We start from the raw sequence: 17,317 nt of genomic DNA, 5'->3' as shown, positions 1-17,317 counted from the left end.
AAATCTGTCCTGCCTCTGGACAGAGCTACTGAGAGAAGCAATCTCTAGTCCAGCCTTTGACCCTCCCACTGTCCCCAGAAGCATGGTGGAACAGAGGTCTGCTGTGTACTAGCAGAGAGAATGAGGAGCAGAGAAACTGGGGCCTGAAGGTCATAGAAGATGAGACCTACAAGGAGATAATGCTGAAGGAACAGCCAGGACGCAGAGACAAGGGCAATAAGGTGACGGATGGGGACCCGGAGGATCGAGGCTGAGTTTGGATAAGGAGTCCTGACAGACAGAAGCAGGGAGCTGAGGAGAATGGGAAGAGGGGGAGAAATGTAGCTGGAGTCTGGGATTTGGAGGTAGAGAAATAGACCACAGGAGCCAAGGCTCTAGTACTGGTTTCAAGAAGTGGGAATAGAACTTGTTGGGCAATGAGGCTTGGTAGGAGACAATGATGAGATTAAGGCAGAGAGTCAGATGTGCAGATGGGACCATCAGGAAGGTTGTGGGGTTTTTTGATGTGAGTTTTTTGTTTTTGTTTTTGTTTTTTCCCAGAAAATGAATGGGAAGCTACCTTGCATAGTTCTTTCCTGTCCAGGCAGAAGTCCATCTCAGAATCTGTTGTTTTCCTGCTTTCTCTCCAGTCACCATGCAGGTGTAAAACTCACTGCTGTAAGATGTTTTGCACCCTCCACAGTTGTTAGATTGTGTTACTGTCATTACCTACTTTTTGAGATAACTGGCAGAAGTCTGTGCAATAGATGCGTGAGCTTTAGCTCTACAGGTAAGTCATAAGGGATATCAGTATGAAGATGTGCAAGGGGATTTCTTATTTTCAGGGTTGTTTTGCTGTTGCTAAATAAAAGAACAGCCCACACCGTGAGAACTAGACATACTCTTTCTCACATGCACAAAACTCCTAAAACTAGACACACTCTTTCTCACATACACAGAACTCCTTCCTAAAGTAGCAGCTTTGGGTTGGGAAACTGAACATTCAGATGTAGTAAATGTCAAGATCTGTGCTATGTACATACTTTGTGTCTTGCACTGTATATTTCTACCATGCTTCTGCCCTTTTCTGTGCACAAGCAAATTTAATAGATTGTCAAATTGGTTGGTTTCAATAGCTGGCTTCATGGTCATTGTTCAACATATGAACAAGGTTTCTTTACTTCAGGTTATTTCATTTCCTCCTGGTTGTGCTTTGTGGTGGTTTGGCTGCAGGGCCAAGATCCCTGTCATTTTCATAGCACTGTGTTATGTGAAATATGACCAATATAAAATTTTATTTTGGGAAGCAGAGAAATAGGAGAGATTTATAAGACTAAAAGTACCCACTGAATTTTGGGAGCTTTATCTGAAATATTGTAGATGAGGATGGCTTGTTTCTTGAATCTCGTTCCCTTTCTTCTGTACTGAGTAGCAAGTTGCACTTTAGCTCAAGCCAAACTTTTTGGATCCATGCTCTGTTACAGCTGGGAGTGCCCTGGAGTTTTGCAAATGAGGCTGCAGCTTTATTTGCAAAACTCTGCGGCACTCCCAGCTGTAACAGAACTTCTGAGAAATGAGGCACAGGCAGTGAGTGACTACCTGTTGGGGCCAGTTGACTTCCTGAGTATTGCAGGAGACATCAGAAAGCGACAAGAGGAGAATCCATATTTTTGAGAGAGGCATTCAGCTTTGGTAGTCACAAGACCTTTCTTACATTACACACTCTATGTAAAGTGAAGAGGAGGTGGGAGAGGCTACAGATAGCAATTCCTGTCACTACATTCACACTTGCATCCCAATCAAGTCCAGGTTGTACTCTGACTGTTGGAAGGACGAAGTTGAAGAGGGAGGAGTAATGTGTAATAATACTGTGTTTAATGCATATACAAAGGGAGAAGCGTTCAGATAACTCAAGCACCTTAATCCTGGAATTCACTGAGGTTAGGAGGTTTAGAAGGGCAATTTAAATCACATTATGAAATCTGAGGGGATTTTGTATTCATTATCACAGAGGCCTGTTGATAGCAAGAACATGATGGAATAATGGGTTTTTTTTCTGTTGTTTTTTTTTCTTTATCTGCAACATTTTGTTTACATATTTATTGAAGGAGTACTAAATGTTTCAGAGAAAATTTAGAGAAACCACAATGTGCTGAAACAACTGAGGTATGCTGTATGCATAGAATTTATGTTGTCAGGGTTTATTACAGCCTCGGTTATCTCCATGTCGGAGATTCTCAAAAAGTTTGTGCCAAAAGCACCTCCTTGCAGGGGGAATGTGTCCCAAAAGAACTCTGTGACCTAGAAAAGGATCTGAGATTCCTGAGTTGAATCTCTTAACGGTGAGAGCATAGCCTCTTAGCCATGCTATAGTAGTTCACATAGGCAATGTGTCTGTGAAGTACTCTGTCTGAGGAACCCAAGGTGTGCTCTTGCAGGCTCTTCCCAGGCAGTCCCTGCAGCATGCGCAGAGCGTATTGCACAACAGCTTTCAATACACACTTCTCAGAAACTCAGCTGCTGCTAGGGTTATTTTTACTTTACTATCAATCACTGCCAATGAAGCGTCCCTGTTCTTCCTCTCTTTCAGTGAAGCTTTTTTTAGTGAAAACAGCAGCCTGGGTCTTGCCTGGTTTACTGCTAATTTATTTTTATTTGATCAGGAATATGCAAGAAGAGGATTCAGCTTTCATTTCTGGGTGCAGCTCTGGGCAACCTGATCTAGTGGAAGGTGTCCCTGCTCATGGCAGGGGAGTTGGAACTAGATCCTTGAGGTCCTTTCCAACCCTGACAGTTCTTTGATTCTGTATCTGAGCTATAAGTGCAGTAAATAATAAACACAGTGAGCACAATGGATTTTTATTGATAACAGCAAAGAAATCTGTAGCAACAGTATGCACAGGCTAACAGCAAAGGTAGGAAGAATGAACTGTGGATTGGGTGTTCTGAATTTTTTGGGACAGGCAGCAGCAAATGTTGTTTGGAAGGTTCATATATTCAAAGGATATGATGTTATCCAATGTGTCCTAGATGAAATGAAGAGTGAGTACTGGAAGACTCTGCAGCACTGTATTTATAGTCTATCAATCTATAATTTGATAGTGTCTCTACAGATTGGAATCTTTAAAGTTCATCTCTGAAGTGCCAAAGCACTGCTGGATCCTAGGATTTAAATGTCTGTCTCTCTTTGGTTCCTGCTGGATATTCTTTTGTTTCTGTACCTTTTGCAAGGTATGAGAGACAGCTGGGTGGCTGCATCTAGCAGAGAACAAAGGTATTGTATGTATTGTAAGAAGGCAGGGGACTCATTGCCAAGGCCTGCACAGTTGTCCAAGGGAGCAGAGCTCAAAGGGGGACATCTTTTATAGACAAGTTTCCAAAGACGTGAAGGCTGTGCTGCTTTAAAAGTTGCAACCGGACCTTTCCTGGGCAGACCAAGAGGTGAGATTATGGGTTGTGGCTAAATGTCACAGTTCAAGTTTCTAGATGGGTCTGAAGGAGGATGTTGAGCTCTGTTGCTCACTTCACTTCATACACTTTCTTGGATTGGTGGTTGTTTAGCTTCCTAAAATATTTGTTTAAAGAAAATCTGAAGCTATATGCTCTATATGCTTTATAACTTTGCCTTTCCTCCTCCCCCCTGCCTTTTTTTTTTTTTTTTTTTTTTTTGGTGCTGTTGTGGCATAGCCAGAATTTGGGTCAAGAAAAATATGCCCTTAGTCGTTTGATTTCAGTCATGTTTCTGCAGCCAGGCCTTATTCCATCTTTCTCAAAAAGCAAGAGAATTTTTCTTTCTGATACAGAGCTGCAGCAGCCATTATTAGAAATTGCCTTCATAAGCATGTTGCAGAGCTGCAAAAAGGCTTCACTTTCATATTTCAAGTCACAAGTTCTTAAGGTCTTTTGCCTAAGGATAAATGTGCAAAGCAGGCATAGGTATTTGTGTAACAGTCCTTTGGGAAGTGAGCAATTTTTTTTTCCAGTAGTGCTTGCTGCGTCAGTGTATGTGCTAGAAACTAAGTGCAGCTATCACATGGCATCCCCCAGGGACCCTGTGACAGTTGTGCTGTGCAAGTCTCAGTTCTGTCAGCATTCATGAACCATGTCTTAGGCATGTCTTGTTTTCACAGGCTCTCTTCTGAATCCCCTCTCATGATGCATGTGATGAGGGCATGTAGCCTTGAGGAGGTTTTTCTTGTTATAACTCACTTTTTGTTTTCTTTTGTGATAATTGTTTTTAGATGTACCTTTCTTAAAACCAATCAGCAAATGATATTTTGACTGTGTGAAAGCTTTATCAAATACAACTATTTGTATTTCCCCCACTGAGAAACCCCCAGAAACTTTAAAAACTCTTAATTAGAAACAAGAGTAGTCATATCCATCCCCAAATAGACAGCTGGGGTCTGAGAAATGCAGGGCTGTGTCCCTCCTTTGCTTTCAATAGTGGAAACTGTGAGACATCATGCTGCAGACAAGCAAAGGGCAATCTGTGAGACCTGTAAGGACTCAAGTAGTGAAGTAGACTATGGTTTCATTCAGGCAGAGCAAGGATGTAGAAGTGGATTTCTGCACCCAGACTTCATAGGCAAACCAGCTGTTGATTATCTGATGTATAAATGCAGAGTCTTAGTGGTTTTGGATGTCAGTTCTGCCCAGGACCTAGGAATGCTTTTCTACCAGTCTGTTGTATGTTTTTGTGTGGAAACTTTTTGTTTTCATTAGTAGTTCTAATCTTGCAGGTGGAGATACAGCTAGTGATAGATAATTATGAATTCTGCCAGAGCACCCTCCCCCCTCACATTCAAAATATCACAGCTCCTTAGTTTATAATTGCCAGCTGCTAAGAAAAAACTGAGACTTCAGGAGCTCTAAAGTTTAATGTATTAAGGTTTGAAAAATATCTCCAGATGCTGTGATAGTTGGTATAATCATTTAGTACTAAGAAGAGTTTTGAAAGTGACTGCATTTGACCTGGTTCAAGCTTGTACTGTACAGTTTTAAGATGAGAATGATATGTCACTGTCTTGATGTTCTTTCAGTGGACCTTCAGAGGTTCTCCTCCGTCACCCAAAACAGAGACCTGAGAGTGAAGAAGCTTGTGGCGGTAGGGATGCTGGTGTGCTCCTCAGAGCTGGTATCTTCCTGGTTGTGTGCAGCCCTTTTCACTTCTTTTAGTAACTACAAGTAACTAATTTGGAAAAATAACTCCCTCCTCCTTCATCTTATAGAATCAACCAGGTTGGAAGAGACCTCTGAGATTATCCAGTCCAACCTAGCACCCAGCTCTATCCAATCAATTAGACCATCGCACTAAATGCCTCATCCAGTCTTTTCTTGAATACTTCCAGGGAAGGCAACTCCACCACCTGCCTGGGCAGCCCATTCCAATGCCAATCACTCTCTCTGTGAAGAACTTCCTCCTAATATCCAGCCTATACCTCCCCTGGCACAGCTTGAGACTGTGTCCCCTTGTTCTGTTGCTGGTTGCCTGGCAGCAGAGCCCAACCCCACCTGGCTACAGCCTCCCTTCAGGTAGCTGCAGACAGCAATGAGGTCACCCCTGAGCCTCCTGAGCTGGACAAATAACATGTTTGCATGAGTAAAGGGAGCTGTGGCTCAGGAGTGGTTTAGGTTACAAGGATGAAACATTTATGTGGTGTGGGATCTTCCTCAAAGGCAGCTTGCGTGGTGCTACTTGAAGGTTTCTGAGAGGAACTGGGAAGGACTGATAGGCCATGTTTGAATTGGCAGCTCCCGGTTGTGTTCCAGGAAGTGTGTGTTTTCCAGCATCTTGGATATTAAAGAGCATTTAATCAAGTGGTAAGTGCTGTATGGCATTAGCTCCAGGCATGTGCTGTGTGGCTTAGGAGAAAAGTAATGGTTGTGACTGCTGTATTCTGAAGCTCTTCTGGAGAAGCAGAGCTGTAACCCTGGGTGGCTAAGCCAGTGCACTGAGCAAAATGAATCAGTGAAAACTGCAGCATAAGTAACAGTTTTACTGAACTGTTACTTGCTTATGTTGCCTCCATCTGTTGAAATCCCCCTTCCCCTACTTTATTTCTTTCCTTTCCTATGTATTAGTTTACTTGACTTTAGAATACATATTTGGACAAAACAAGCGTCAGGAGTCTAGGGAGAGCAATTTGCCTACCCCTTAATGGCTTCCTTTGCATTTCTAGCCTCTGCTGAAGCTACATGATTTTCTATCCATTCACAGTCACACCATTTTTTGTCATATTTTTTGCTGTACACAATAAGCTGTTCCAAGGATCTTCATGCCTGATGGACCCTTAAATGACCAATCACTGGATTATCTACCTAGTTGTGACTTAGAGATCTTTGCTTGACTATGCCAATGGCAGAGCTTGTAGAGCTTGCATAAACCTGAGTGAGAAAAAACATATATACCAGTGGTCTGAAGTACTAGAGAAATCTTAAAGGTACCCATACTGACAGTTGTAGGTTTTGGTTTTGAAGACAAGGGAAGTTTCCACAGGGAACTGCTTTCAGGAGTGACATGATGCTGGCCAGAGTCACTCCAGTTAGATTCCCAGGGACTGGATAAAATCTCAATACCCTTTCTGTGTTTGATGTGAGATACAGTTGCTGTCAGTTTCACTGGTGTCTGGGATTTAGCAAGTCTTCCCTTAAGGTGATGCTTAAAAGTAGATGAGCCCTGTGGCATGAGAGAAGGAAGATCTGAGGAGTCTTTGTTTATTTCTGAGTTCTTGTGTGTGAATGATTTGAGGTGAATGGTGCATCAGAAGAGAGATGCTGCTTAGCCAGGTGGGTTATATGACAACACAAATGTAGGTGAAGAGAAAGGAAATGTGAAAGAAGAGAAAGAACAGCAACTTATGACAAAGAACTGGCCTGGAGTGGCATATTGCCAAGCCTTGCATGCATGCATGGATGACAATCTTAAATTCATGTGGAAGGGGAGGGCAAGTTAGCTAAAAGGAGCTTAGATGTGTGGGCAGTAGTACGAGAGGATGGTGTCTTCATTCTGAATTCTGCTGCCAAATGGTGGGGCTGTAGAGAAAAGTATATCTACAGCTGTGGGGTATGGGCTCAGGAGATATTAACTGTCAAAAAATGAGGCTGTGGTGCAAAGCAGAGTGACAAGACAGATGCATGGGAACTGTCTACTGCATGAATTCAGCATGAACCCTGAAGAGCCTCTCCCAGTGTACTGGGGAAGGATGTCAAAGCCTTCCTGAGAGTTCTTGAGTGATTTCATCTTCATAAGTATATTCACATATACAAGAAGTACATAGAAGGCCTGGGAGGCAGCACAGGTTCCTCTTGGAGCTGCTGTTATCTCTGGTTAATGACATTAAACATGTTGCTAACTTTTGTTTCTACCTTGTTCAGTATTATCACTTCTGTGTTAATTTTGATACCATTTATTAGCATGAAGAACAGGAAGGGATACATCAGACATAGATCTTCTCAGTAATTCTTTTTTTCTTGTCTGTGCCTTCTACCACATCCTTCTCCAAGAAAGATGTCCACACATTCCTGTCCAGGTACCATTGCTCTGCTGTCCCACACCATACAAGTGAGGGTCATGGCTGTTAGCACTGGAAGGAGCATTAAGCACTCTGAGTAACATTGCTGATGTTTGCTCTTTCCACTTCTTCCCATGGAAAATGTGAGTAGAGCACCATGGCTGTTACTGCTAGAGTAATAATCTATGTTGTTGGGGGGGTTGTGTGATTTTATTTTTGTGTGTGTGTTTTTTAAGAAAAAACAAAGTGTAAAACAATATATATGGAAAAAATGTCACATCATTGGAAGGAAACTTAAAATGGGACCTTAGCTACTGTGGCTACCAATACTGGGAAGTGTGTGAGAGGGTCACATCCTGGAAGACACACATTTCATCTTATTTCATGACCATGAGAAGTGATAGTTTGTTTTTTACAGGTCACTGCACAGGAGAAAGGCAAAGGCAAGGAAATGGATTTGGCAGTTAAAAAGCAAATGGGAGATGGTTTGTGATGGCCATAGTTACTGTGGACACCTGTGTCTGAGTTTCAGATTGACCCCCAAGAGTGTTTTGTAGTGAGTCTGAGTTTCAGAAAGTACTTTATAGCAGGTCCCCCTAGATGCTGATGAGTAGTGAATGCTGGCACTGAACACAATGCTGGCTAATCAGCAGTAGAAGTTACCATAAGGAGAAGGCAGAGAGAGGAGCTGATCTCTAGACCTTCTTGTATAAACAAGCATTTGAGGATGTTCTTGTCTGGTAACAGCATGTTGGTGATTTGTTTTTCTTTTAAAATGCAACTGCACTGTTTTGAACAAAATGGAAGCCACATGTAGCTGGTTTATAGCCTGTCACAACTGAGTATAGCTGGAATCTTAAGGTAGCAATAAGAATTACTATTCCATCCACAGCAGAGCAAACACAGTGTTAAAATGCAAAGTAATCTATTATTTGTAGTAAAATACATAACATGCTTTTTCTTTTTAATCTGTATGTACCCCATAGGACTGAGTGTACAGTCACATACTTTCAGCACTGCAGTTCAAACAGATTCGTGGAGTATTTTCAGAGTATTTATCAGGATGGTATTTGTCATGGGCATTTTTTGCTCATTTTTGTGCCAGCCTTTTATGCTTACCTCACATGTGCAGGGGGAATACCTTTGAAATATATACTGGCCTACTGCTTTGCCAGTGCAGCTACATTTGCCATATCTCCACTAACATTTATGAACAAAGACAGTTGACCTTTGCAGAGTGAATGGCTAGATGCATTTGTAATTAGAGAATTAATAGTGGCATGTCTCATTTATTTACCTCAGGTTGTAGAGTCATTTTGAGTGCCTGGTGGTGGTTTGAATACTGCTGCAATAAATAAAATTCAGAATGACACCAAAGTTATTTTAGAGAATCCAAGCTGATTCACTGCAGGAGCAAAATAATACTTATATGGTGCATGCTCTGTGGGGATGGAGAAGCAGGAGTGCTCAGAGAGCTAAATACTTCAGCAGATTTGCTGTATGTCTGGTGTATAAACTCTTAACAAAAAACACATCTCCCTGTTAGTCTGTTTTCTCTTTGTCCATCCTGCTCTTTGTCCTATTTCCCCCTTAAAATGTATGCTTAAGAAATTTAAAGCCTTGTGTGTCAGCAGGAAATTGATTTCAGAGTGTGACTCTGATACCACATGCTTTGAGTCCTCTCTGAGTCCTCTTCGTTCTTGCTTACACAGGCAAGATACCAAAAATCTGTGTAGTTTTTGCTGTTTTGAAAGGTAAGCTGAGTGGAGGTTGGAAGACTGAAGAGCAGAGGTGGTTAGAGAAGTGTCCCACTGTGCAGACAGTAAGACCTTAATGCTCAGTAGCTCGAGTGAAAGGATTAGAATCCACAGGCAGGAGTGCTGCAAAATCCTGCTACTTGACTGTTATTACTGACTGTTATTAACTTGGAGAAGCTCACCTCTGGAGCTGTCTGGCTACCTGAGCACTGGTGGAGATGCCAGTTAATGCCAGCTGTAGTAACAGCTTGGACAGCTCTGCAGGAATCTGGATGATGGTTTGCTTCATTGAAGCCTCCAAGCAGGTTTAATTTCCAGTAGCCTAAGGTGGATTTAAAATAAAAGCAGGAAGGTAAAAGATAGAATGGTGACCCACCACACATGCCTACCTTGGTTTTTACAGACTGATGCTTCAGCACTAACTAATTCAAGCAGAAATGTGTGGTATTTTTTATTTTAAGTGAAAATTCAGTGCTTTCTTTGAGATTTCCATGTGTGGATTTCCCTGCTTGCTGGGCTGCCATTGCAAAGAGACACATGCTTCTTATTGCAGCTTGACTGACTGGCAGTGCTGATGCGTGAAGAAGAAAACCTTGACAGTTTCAATTCCTTTAGCGTTCTGACACAGAGGATGGCTTTATCCTTTAAGAAGGTGTCTGGAAACAGATAAAGATTATTAACATTGAATTAATAGATGTAATGCAAATGATTGGGATGTAACAAAGGCCAAAATGTCCAAAGCCGTAGCGAACCACTTCTATTCCCCCCACCTCTTATTTTTGTAGCACAGGGGAGGGAGATGAAAGAAACATTATCCAAGCCTCCTGCCATCAGCTCGTCTTGAATAGAGAATGACTGGAAGTACTGCTCTGCAGCAAAGGGTGTTAGTTTCTGTGCATCAGTGTGAATTCTGATTCCAAGGCTTATTTGTAGGATTCAGCATTTTTGTAACAGCTACATAAAAAGAGGAAAGAAAACAAAAGGAGTTGGACATTTACCCACTTATACTTGAGGAGAGACTTCTTTTCCTCAGCTAGAAAAATTACTAGAGCTGTAGTCAAGTGCCTGTATCTCAATATTACATGCTGAGGGCTCCTAGGACTGAAAGTTTCCTCAGGTCCTGTTTCTGTTTTAGTAATGGGAAGCTTTCCTGTGAGGAAGAGAGTGTAGAGATGACAAAACTGATCGTTGAAGGAGAGTTCAGATCCCAGGATCGGTGCAAGTAAAAGATGTGGGCAGGGTGATCCTGCTGTAATATGGCACATGCAGTAGGTGAGCCAAGCACCACAACTATTTGCAACGAGGAGAAATTGCTGAAGTTGAAAATAAACTCCCATGTAGGGAACAGATGGCAGGTGTAATAGTAATGTATGTAATACAGACTGAAGAGAAAGTCACAGAGAAGTCATTGTGTCCTGTCCTCAGCCTGTGTGATACCCGTGCCCATGGCTATCTCCTCTCTCTTACAGTTTTGCAGTCCAGAAAATCACTTGCTGCTCCCTGGAGCCCTTAGAAGACCATTTCCTCTATAGATCAGCCCATTAAGGTATAAGGGTTCCTGCTATTCTTCCTTGCTTACCCAACACTGAATCGATGAAAAAGCAATTAGAAGATACTGTGTCACTCTTTAGTCTCCCTTTGTTTTTCTTTCAAGAAATTCTGCACAGGGAGAATTTGACAGAGCTGTCTTTCCAAGCTGCAGCTTAGAATCTGCTTGCACTAAACTGAGATAGGGCATTCATTACCCTAGAACTTAAAGAGTTCATGCCTCTTACCAGGCCCTGGATTAGCAGGATGCCCTGCAGTGTCTGCTGGCATCTGCCTCGTTGTTCCTCAGAAACAGAGCACACTCTGTGGCACAGCTCTCTTCCCTCTCCAGCCTTTTCAGACACTGAGGTGAGTCACTAGGGGTTAGGGCTTGTGGTGGTTTGGGTGTTCCCTGCCCCCCCACACTTTGTAAATCACCCAGACTAGACTCAGCCAGCTCTGGAAATCGAATGAAGTTTATATTTACAGCTTAGCAGAATATACAAGCAGATATTTACAATATATATACAGTTATATACAGAAATATACAAGGTTAAATGTAATACAGAAACACAACTCCCCTCCCAGAAACCTGAGTCCCCAGGAGGGGCTCCCAACTGCTCTTCCACCTTCTCCCACTCCCCTACCTTACCCCAGATGTTGCCTTGTGCCCCAAGGAAGAATGGAGGATCGGCCAGGGGAGTTAGGAAGTGAGTGGATTAATCAGAGAGATGGAAGGTGAGGTTAAAGAGATGCAGCCCAGAGCCTGGACAGAGAGTGAACTCCCTGATCTATGTTTAGATTCATGCTTTTATACCTCTCAGCAAGCCTGTAAGTGAAGTAGACATCACCATTGTTTCTCTTTCACAGCCTGTAATCTAGTTCTTCTCACCAAAATGTCCTAGCTAGCTTCAAACGAGTACAGGGCTCTAGACCTCTTGCACTTTCTTTCCCTCCATTGCCTCTGGTTTTGATCATCTCTCTGTGAATAACTGTTAATACTTGCTTCATCTGCTTCTTTGAGTGGCTCAGTAACGTAGCACTCCAGCAAAGATACTGTTTTCCGCTGTGCAGCTCCTCTTCCAAACTGTATTGCCTAACCACACACACGGGCATCCCCTTCACTGCTATGCAAAGGCAGCTGGGCAGCATGCATTGAATCATGACAAACTGGGAGATGGTTCTGCCTTGTTTTGACGTTAGGTTGGTTCGTGCTCCTGCCCACAGCCCATTGTGACAAGCTGTGACTCAGCTGAACTGTGTGGGAATTCTAGAGGGATGACTGGAGGTTCCTTAAGCCGAGACTGACAAAGCTGCTCTCTTCTCAAATTAACCTGAACCAGCATTACTGGAAAACTTAGCCGAAAATCTGTGCCTGTTCTCAGCTACCTTTGTGATTTTATAGAATGTCAGGGGGTTCTGGTCATGGTCTTGTCAAAGTTACTGCAGCACTAGCAGCAGAGTCTCTGCTGGCTCAGGAAGATAGAAAAATCTCCATTTATGTTTTTTGCAAGTTTGTTAAATGTCACCATAGGACTAGAATTTCTGTGGTTTTAAATCATCACCTAAATTCTGTAGAAATTGGTGCTTTCAGCCCTGCCCGGATTTCATTTTACAGGTGTCTGTGCCTCTAAGATGTCTTGAAAGGTAGAGTTATGGCTTCCAATTTTAGACATAAGGAAAAGATTTGTTTTCAAGGCTCAGAGAAATCCAAAGGTTAACAGTTGGTTGATATATCAGATGTTGCTTGGTACATGTCTCTGCTCTTTATTTTTGCGTTTCCTTTTCTCTGCTTCTCCAGGTGTCATCTTGACATAAGTACATTCAGGTTTGGCACCAAAGATTGTAAGAAACTTGCTTATAGGGGTAGTGAAAAGAAACTGTGTGTATCAAAATGCCTTGTACAAGCTCTTTGAAGAGTGGGAATTCAGTTCTGTGAAATGGTTTTCATAAGCACTTAGTACAAACTTGAAAAACAACATTTCTGCACATGGTGCAAGCACAAGATACACAGATGATATTGCAGTTAATATTGTCAACACAATGGTTGTGTGGCACAGGATAGGTGAGAAGGTTTTTGAAGCATCCTGCTCAGAAGTGGCATTAATCCACTGGTTTCCAAGCAGTAATACTTTTCTAAATGACCCGGTTAGTCCTGAGGGTTCTTTGGTCTTTATTGTGGCACATGTAATTTAATGAACTTTTAAAGAGACCTCTAGGCAACAGCCCAAACTCAGAAGGGCAGAGGGGAAAATGCTGATAGACAGTTCTACTGAGCTAGGCTGTGAAGGAAAAGCTGCTGAATGGGCTAATGGCTGAAAGGAGTAAAGTGACTGCACTTGGACTCACTAATGGGCTTTTTGTCCAAATTGGAGCCATCTCTTTCTTTAGGAAGTTATTTGTGTTGGAAATGAGGCCACAGCCAAGCTGGAGCAGGAAGGAAGAGGCGGATAGTCAGTGATCTCAAAAGGGTGTGCTCTGGGTGCAGAATGACAGCTGTGGAAGAAGTAGGTTGGCTGTGAGGGCATTGAACCCGGCAAGAAAACTTCTTCAGCTTCTTGTGCTGCTGAAAATCTGGTGTCATGCTGGAGCCTTTGGAGCGGAGCTGAGGAGGCCTGGAGGGTGATCACAGTGATGAGACTCTCTAACCATTCAGCTAAGGAGCCAGCAGCCCTCCTGAGGTCGCTTGCCCTCTCCTGCAACTCCTCTGTGCTTCACAGAAATATAAAAATTTGCACTCAGCAAACTTGTAATTCTTTTCCTGTTCCCAGCCTGGAAAGGAAGAGAAGCCTCTTACCTTCTCTGCAGTGGTTCCCAAGTGCTTCTCCAGCATTTTATAAAGTGTTAGAGACCTTTCCTGCCACGTTAGTGTGTCTGCTTTGCTGAAAAGGATAGTGAAGCAAAGAAATGTAGGCCTTTTTTTCCCCCCCAGTGATGCAAATTGTCAGTTTTGGGGTTAACAAAGAAGCCAGGATTTGCACCTAACTTGCCATGCCCTTTAAATCATGTGTTTCCCTGTACTGAGAGATGGCTGTGACACCACTGTCACAGCAATTGGGTGGAAAAGCAATCTGATTTTCCTGGGCTGATTCATAGGTTCCTAATGACAGGTTATGTGTTAATACTTGTTTTCAGCAATTGTCATGCAGTTGTGTTTTGACTAGGACCTGATAGCAAACATGAGTGAGCAGAGCTTCAGGCTAAGGCCCAGTAGTGCACCAACAATACTTTTTGCCTGTTTGAAAACAGTTCCCCCACAGTTGTTGTAGTCTTTTTCTAAGGTAAATAAATCAGAGTCTATTGTTATTTGCCTTTTCTGTTTCAGTGCATTTAAGAGTGCTGTACATGGCAACATTTTGTTGCTGTTCCATCATTACAACAATTATTACTATAGGGCATAAAGTATCAAAGGCAGATCACAGCCATGTTGTGTGGGAACCATATAAATATGCAGTAAAGAGAGTCTCTGCCACAAAGTGTTAGTGGTGTCTGGAGAGATGAGGCAGAGAAGGAAAAGAATGATTCAGCAGTGTGTCCTTGTTACACAAAAGCTCTGTTGCAGTCATATACAGAGCTGTTCTTCAAATGGGTAGGGACATATTTCTTGTGTAGGAGGTTGCAGGATCAGGAAAGATGAGCTCTTACCTACCTTCTAGAGATTAGCACCTTTAAAATAAACTGGTCTTGCATGTGACAGAGAAGTTCAAACATCCAGATAGTCAAAGGTCCCTTACAGACCTTGATGGGGTCAAAAATGTGTGTGGTATTTATGAAGTACATTTAGGGGCAATGTGAAACTCCTCACTGGTTTAAATCTCGGTGAACTTTAAAGATTTACACTGCATCTAGAAGTCTCTTCGTCTCTTCTCCCAGCAGCTGGGGGGCAGGTGAGAGAATTAGTGTCCTTATCAGAGAAATTCTTCTCTCTTTACAAGTACTGCAAAGAAGCAGAAAAAAAAATGCTGTTTCCTGTTCAAAGGTGAGTGAGACAGATCTGTCTCAATCTCCATTTCAAATCTCAGTGCCGCTCGAGCTTCTTCCCATTCCAAGGGACCAATTGTCTCTGTATTCCACAATCAGGAAGTTGGACAGCCCAGAGATGGTGAAAGTCTTGTGATGGATCAGCATCCTTTGGCTGGAGAAAGTGCTGAGAGTATCTTTTGATGCCATCTTTGAGCTGAAGTGTGTGTAGGTGCCAATTTAAAGCAGAGTGATGCTGGCTCACTGACACTGCTCTCTTCTATTTCTTTACAGCTCCTGTATGACAACCCAAAAGCCCGTCAGGAAGTAGAGTATCACTGGCGGGCGTCAGGTTGTCCCCACATTGTCCATGTCCTGGATGTTTATGAGAATATACATCATGGAAAGAGATGCCTCCTCATTGTCATGGAATGGTATGGACCAGCAGCAGCCCCCTGCCAAGCATTGCTCTTTGAAAGGGTGGAGGGAGTGGGAGAAAGTGTTGACTTAAATGAGAGTTAGCTGAGCATTCTCAGCAGCACCATTTTGGTTTGCACAGCAAACCTTTTGTTGCCTTCATGAAATTGGCAGGGCAATGTACAGCTGCTCCAGACATCTTGCATGATAGAACAGCGAGGAGCCTTAACTAGAAAATAGCTTTTCTTTATATTCCACAACAGTTCTTCTCATTAAAACATTGTCAATTGTTAAAGATACCTCTCTACAAATATGATGTGCTTTGATTGTGAATGGCTTCCAGCTTTAGATGTAAATCCAATGATCTGACATGATCTTTTTTGCTATTATTTTAACTATGATTTTCCTATTCTCCCCTTGATCTGTAATACCAAGGACAAATTAATAGTCATTTTCAGTATCTTTGCTTCCTTCTCTTTTCTCCTTCATCTCCAACCCTTACATAAAACAACATTAGTCAGCCTCCCAGTGTCAGCATATGACTTCCTAGCTATGTGGGTCGTGTTCCGTGTGACAGGGTACATTAAACTGAAAGCATCAAATTCACTTGGTCCTGTTTTGTTTTGGATTTATTCCATACCAGAATGGTTTTGTGCATCGATTCAAATGCGTGTGATGTTTAGGAAGCATTACCACAGGAGGCAGCCTGTAATCTCTTCTAATCTGTTCCTGCCACGGTTCTGTGTGATTATCTGGATGCACAGTTAGGTGTTAATTTGACCTTTTCTGCTCATATAACCTATGGGGTTTTTCATGTTCTTTGTTTCAGCATGGAGGGAGGAGAGCTGTTTAGCAGAATCCAGGAGAGAGGAGATCAAGCTTTCACTGAGAGAGGTGAAAAACTACAAGTTCCATTTTAAAGTTTGTGAAAGATTGCTTCTTCCTTTCTCAGCCCCTTTCCATTATGAGAATTCTTAATTGATTTTTTTTTTGTTTGTAATTTAGTATTTTAGTTTATTTTCTGTCTAACTCTCTATTGAACAGCTGTTTTGAAAAGTTCCTGAAAATCAGGAGTTAGCCAAGTTCAGGCACAGCAGTGGAAGGCTTAGAGGAAAATTCTTCCTACAAATCTGCTCAGGTTCTTCACTTCTGAACCATCACAGCTTCTCTCCCTCTAGTTGCTGGTCTCCTGCCAGACCACCTCTAACATGATCAATGCAGCTCCTGCTGTGATTTCTCTTCTGGCTGTCCCTCAGGCAGCATCGCTGTGCACTGTGAATATAACAAGCAAATCACATTTGATGAAACATCCCCTATTCAAGAGTTTCAGAGTACTACTTGAAAGGAAGTGTTATTAGCTACACTGTAAACAAGCCTGCTCATCTATAATAGAGACTGTGTGCAAGTTTAGAAGACCTGCCATGAGTCAGTGACAGAACTGGCAATAGAGTAGTCTTGCCATTTTTATTGTGTTTGCCAGTTATTATTTGCAGACCACCACAGGTGTGCTTGATTTGAGTTCTCCTTGCCCAATCACAGCAGGCAAGAGCTTGTTTCTGCTCAGGAGCAAAAATGTCAACATCTGTGGCAAAGTGATTAAAAGAACAAAAATGCACACCTGAGCTTGTAAAGTCTAGAGGCCAGGCTTTTTTGATCCTCTGTTTCCTAGCCTGGGACGCATCCTCTAAGAGGTATAACAGATTGTGTAGGATGCATTTTCAGGAGTATTTGCTCCTCTTCAAAATAGAAGATTCCAGAGGTTATTAGTGACTCCACTGTACAAAAACCATGAGTTTTCTATATTGAATACTATTGTATAAGTCTAAATATCTAGAAGTCATCTGAAAATGTTAAATAAAAAACCACCCTCACTCTTTCCAGAGATACATGAACCCTCTTCCCCTGGGTTCTCAAGGTTCACTGGCTGTTCAGCTGTCAGCCACAAATTCCCATTAGGAGCACAGCTTTTGTCCTGGGCCAGGAAGGAGGAGGTGTGCAAGGTTTTCCCCGAAGATGAGTGGCTCTGCCTTCTGATTGTCCTTGCCTTGAGATTGTGTAATTTCCATCTAAAGCCACATCAAGACTTCCAGGTGACAGTACAGAAATTTCTACCTTCTCTTTCAGTGCTGCAGCTGAAGTTTCTATGCATGCAGAAAATGCAGG

The 17,317-nt window shown here is 42.4% G+C and overlaps 1 protein-coding gene across 5 annotated transcripts in view; it reads left to right on the top strand.

Moving 5' to 3' along the window:
* Positions 1-17,317, top strand: part of MAPKAPK3 (MAPK activated protein kinase 3) — a 46,262-nt gene that overhangs the window by 16,300 nt on the left and 12,645 nt on the right. For all 5 annotated transcript variants that reach the window (XM_064156492.1, XM_064156490.1, XM_064156491.1 and 2 more), the window contains exons 3-4: positions 15,032-15,171; positions 15,984-16,048. In XM_064156492.1, the coding sequence (XP_064012562.1) occupies positions 15,032-15,171; positions 15,984-16,048 (205 nt within the window). The remainder of the gene's footprint in view (positions 1-15,031; positions 15,172-15,983; positions 16,049-17,317) is intronic.

This window comes from Pogoniulus pusillus, chromosome 16, assembly GCF_015220805.1.
Source record: "Pogoniulus pusillus isolate bPogPus1 chromosome 16, bPogPus1.pri, whole genome shotgun sequence".
Lineage (NCBI taxonomy): Eukaryota > Metazoa > Chordata > Aves > Piciformes > Lybiidae > Pogoniulus > Pogoniulus pusillus.
The sequence above is the reverse complement of the archived record's forward strand: the minus strand, read 5'-3'. Positions and strand labels throughout refer to the sequence as shown.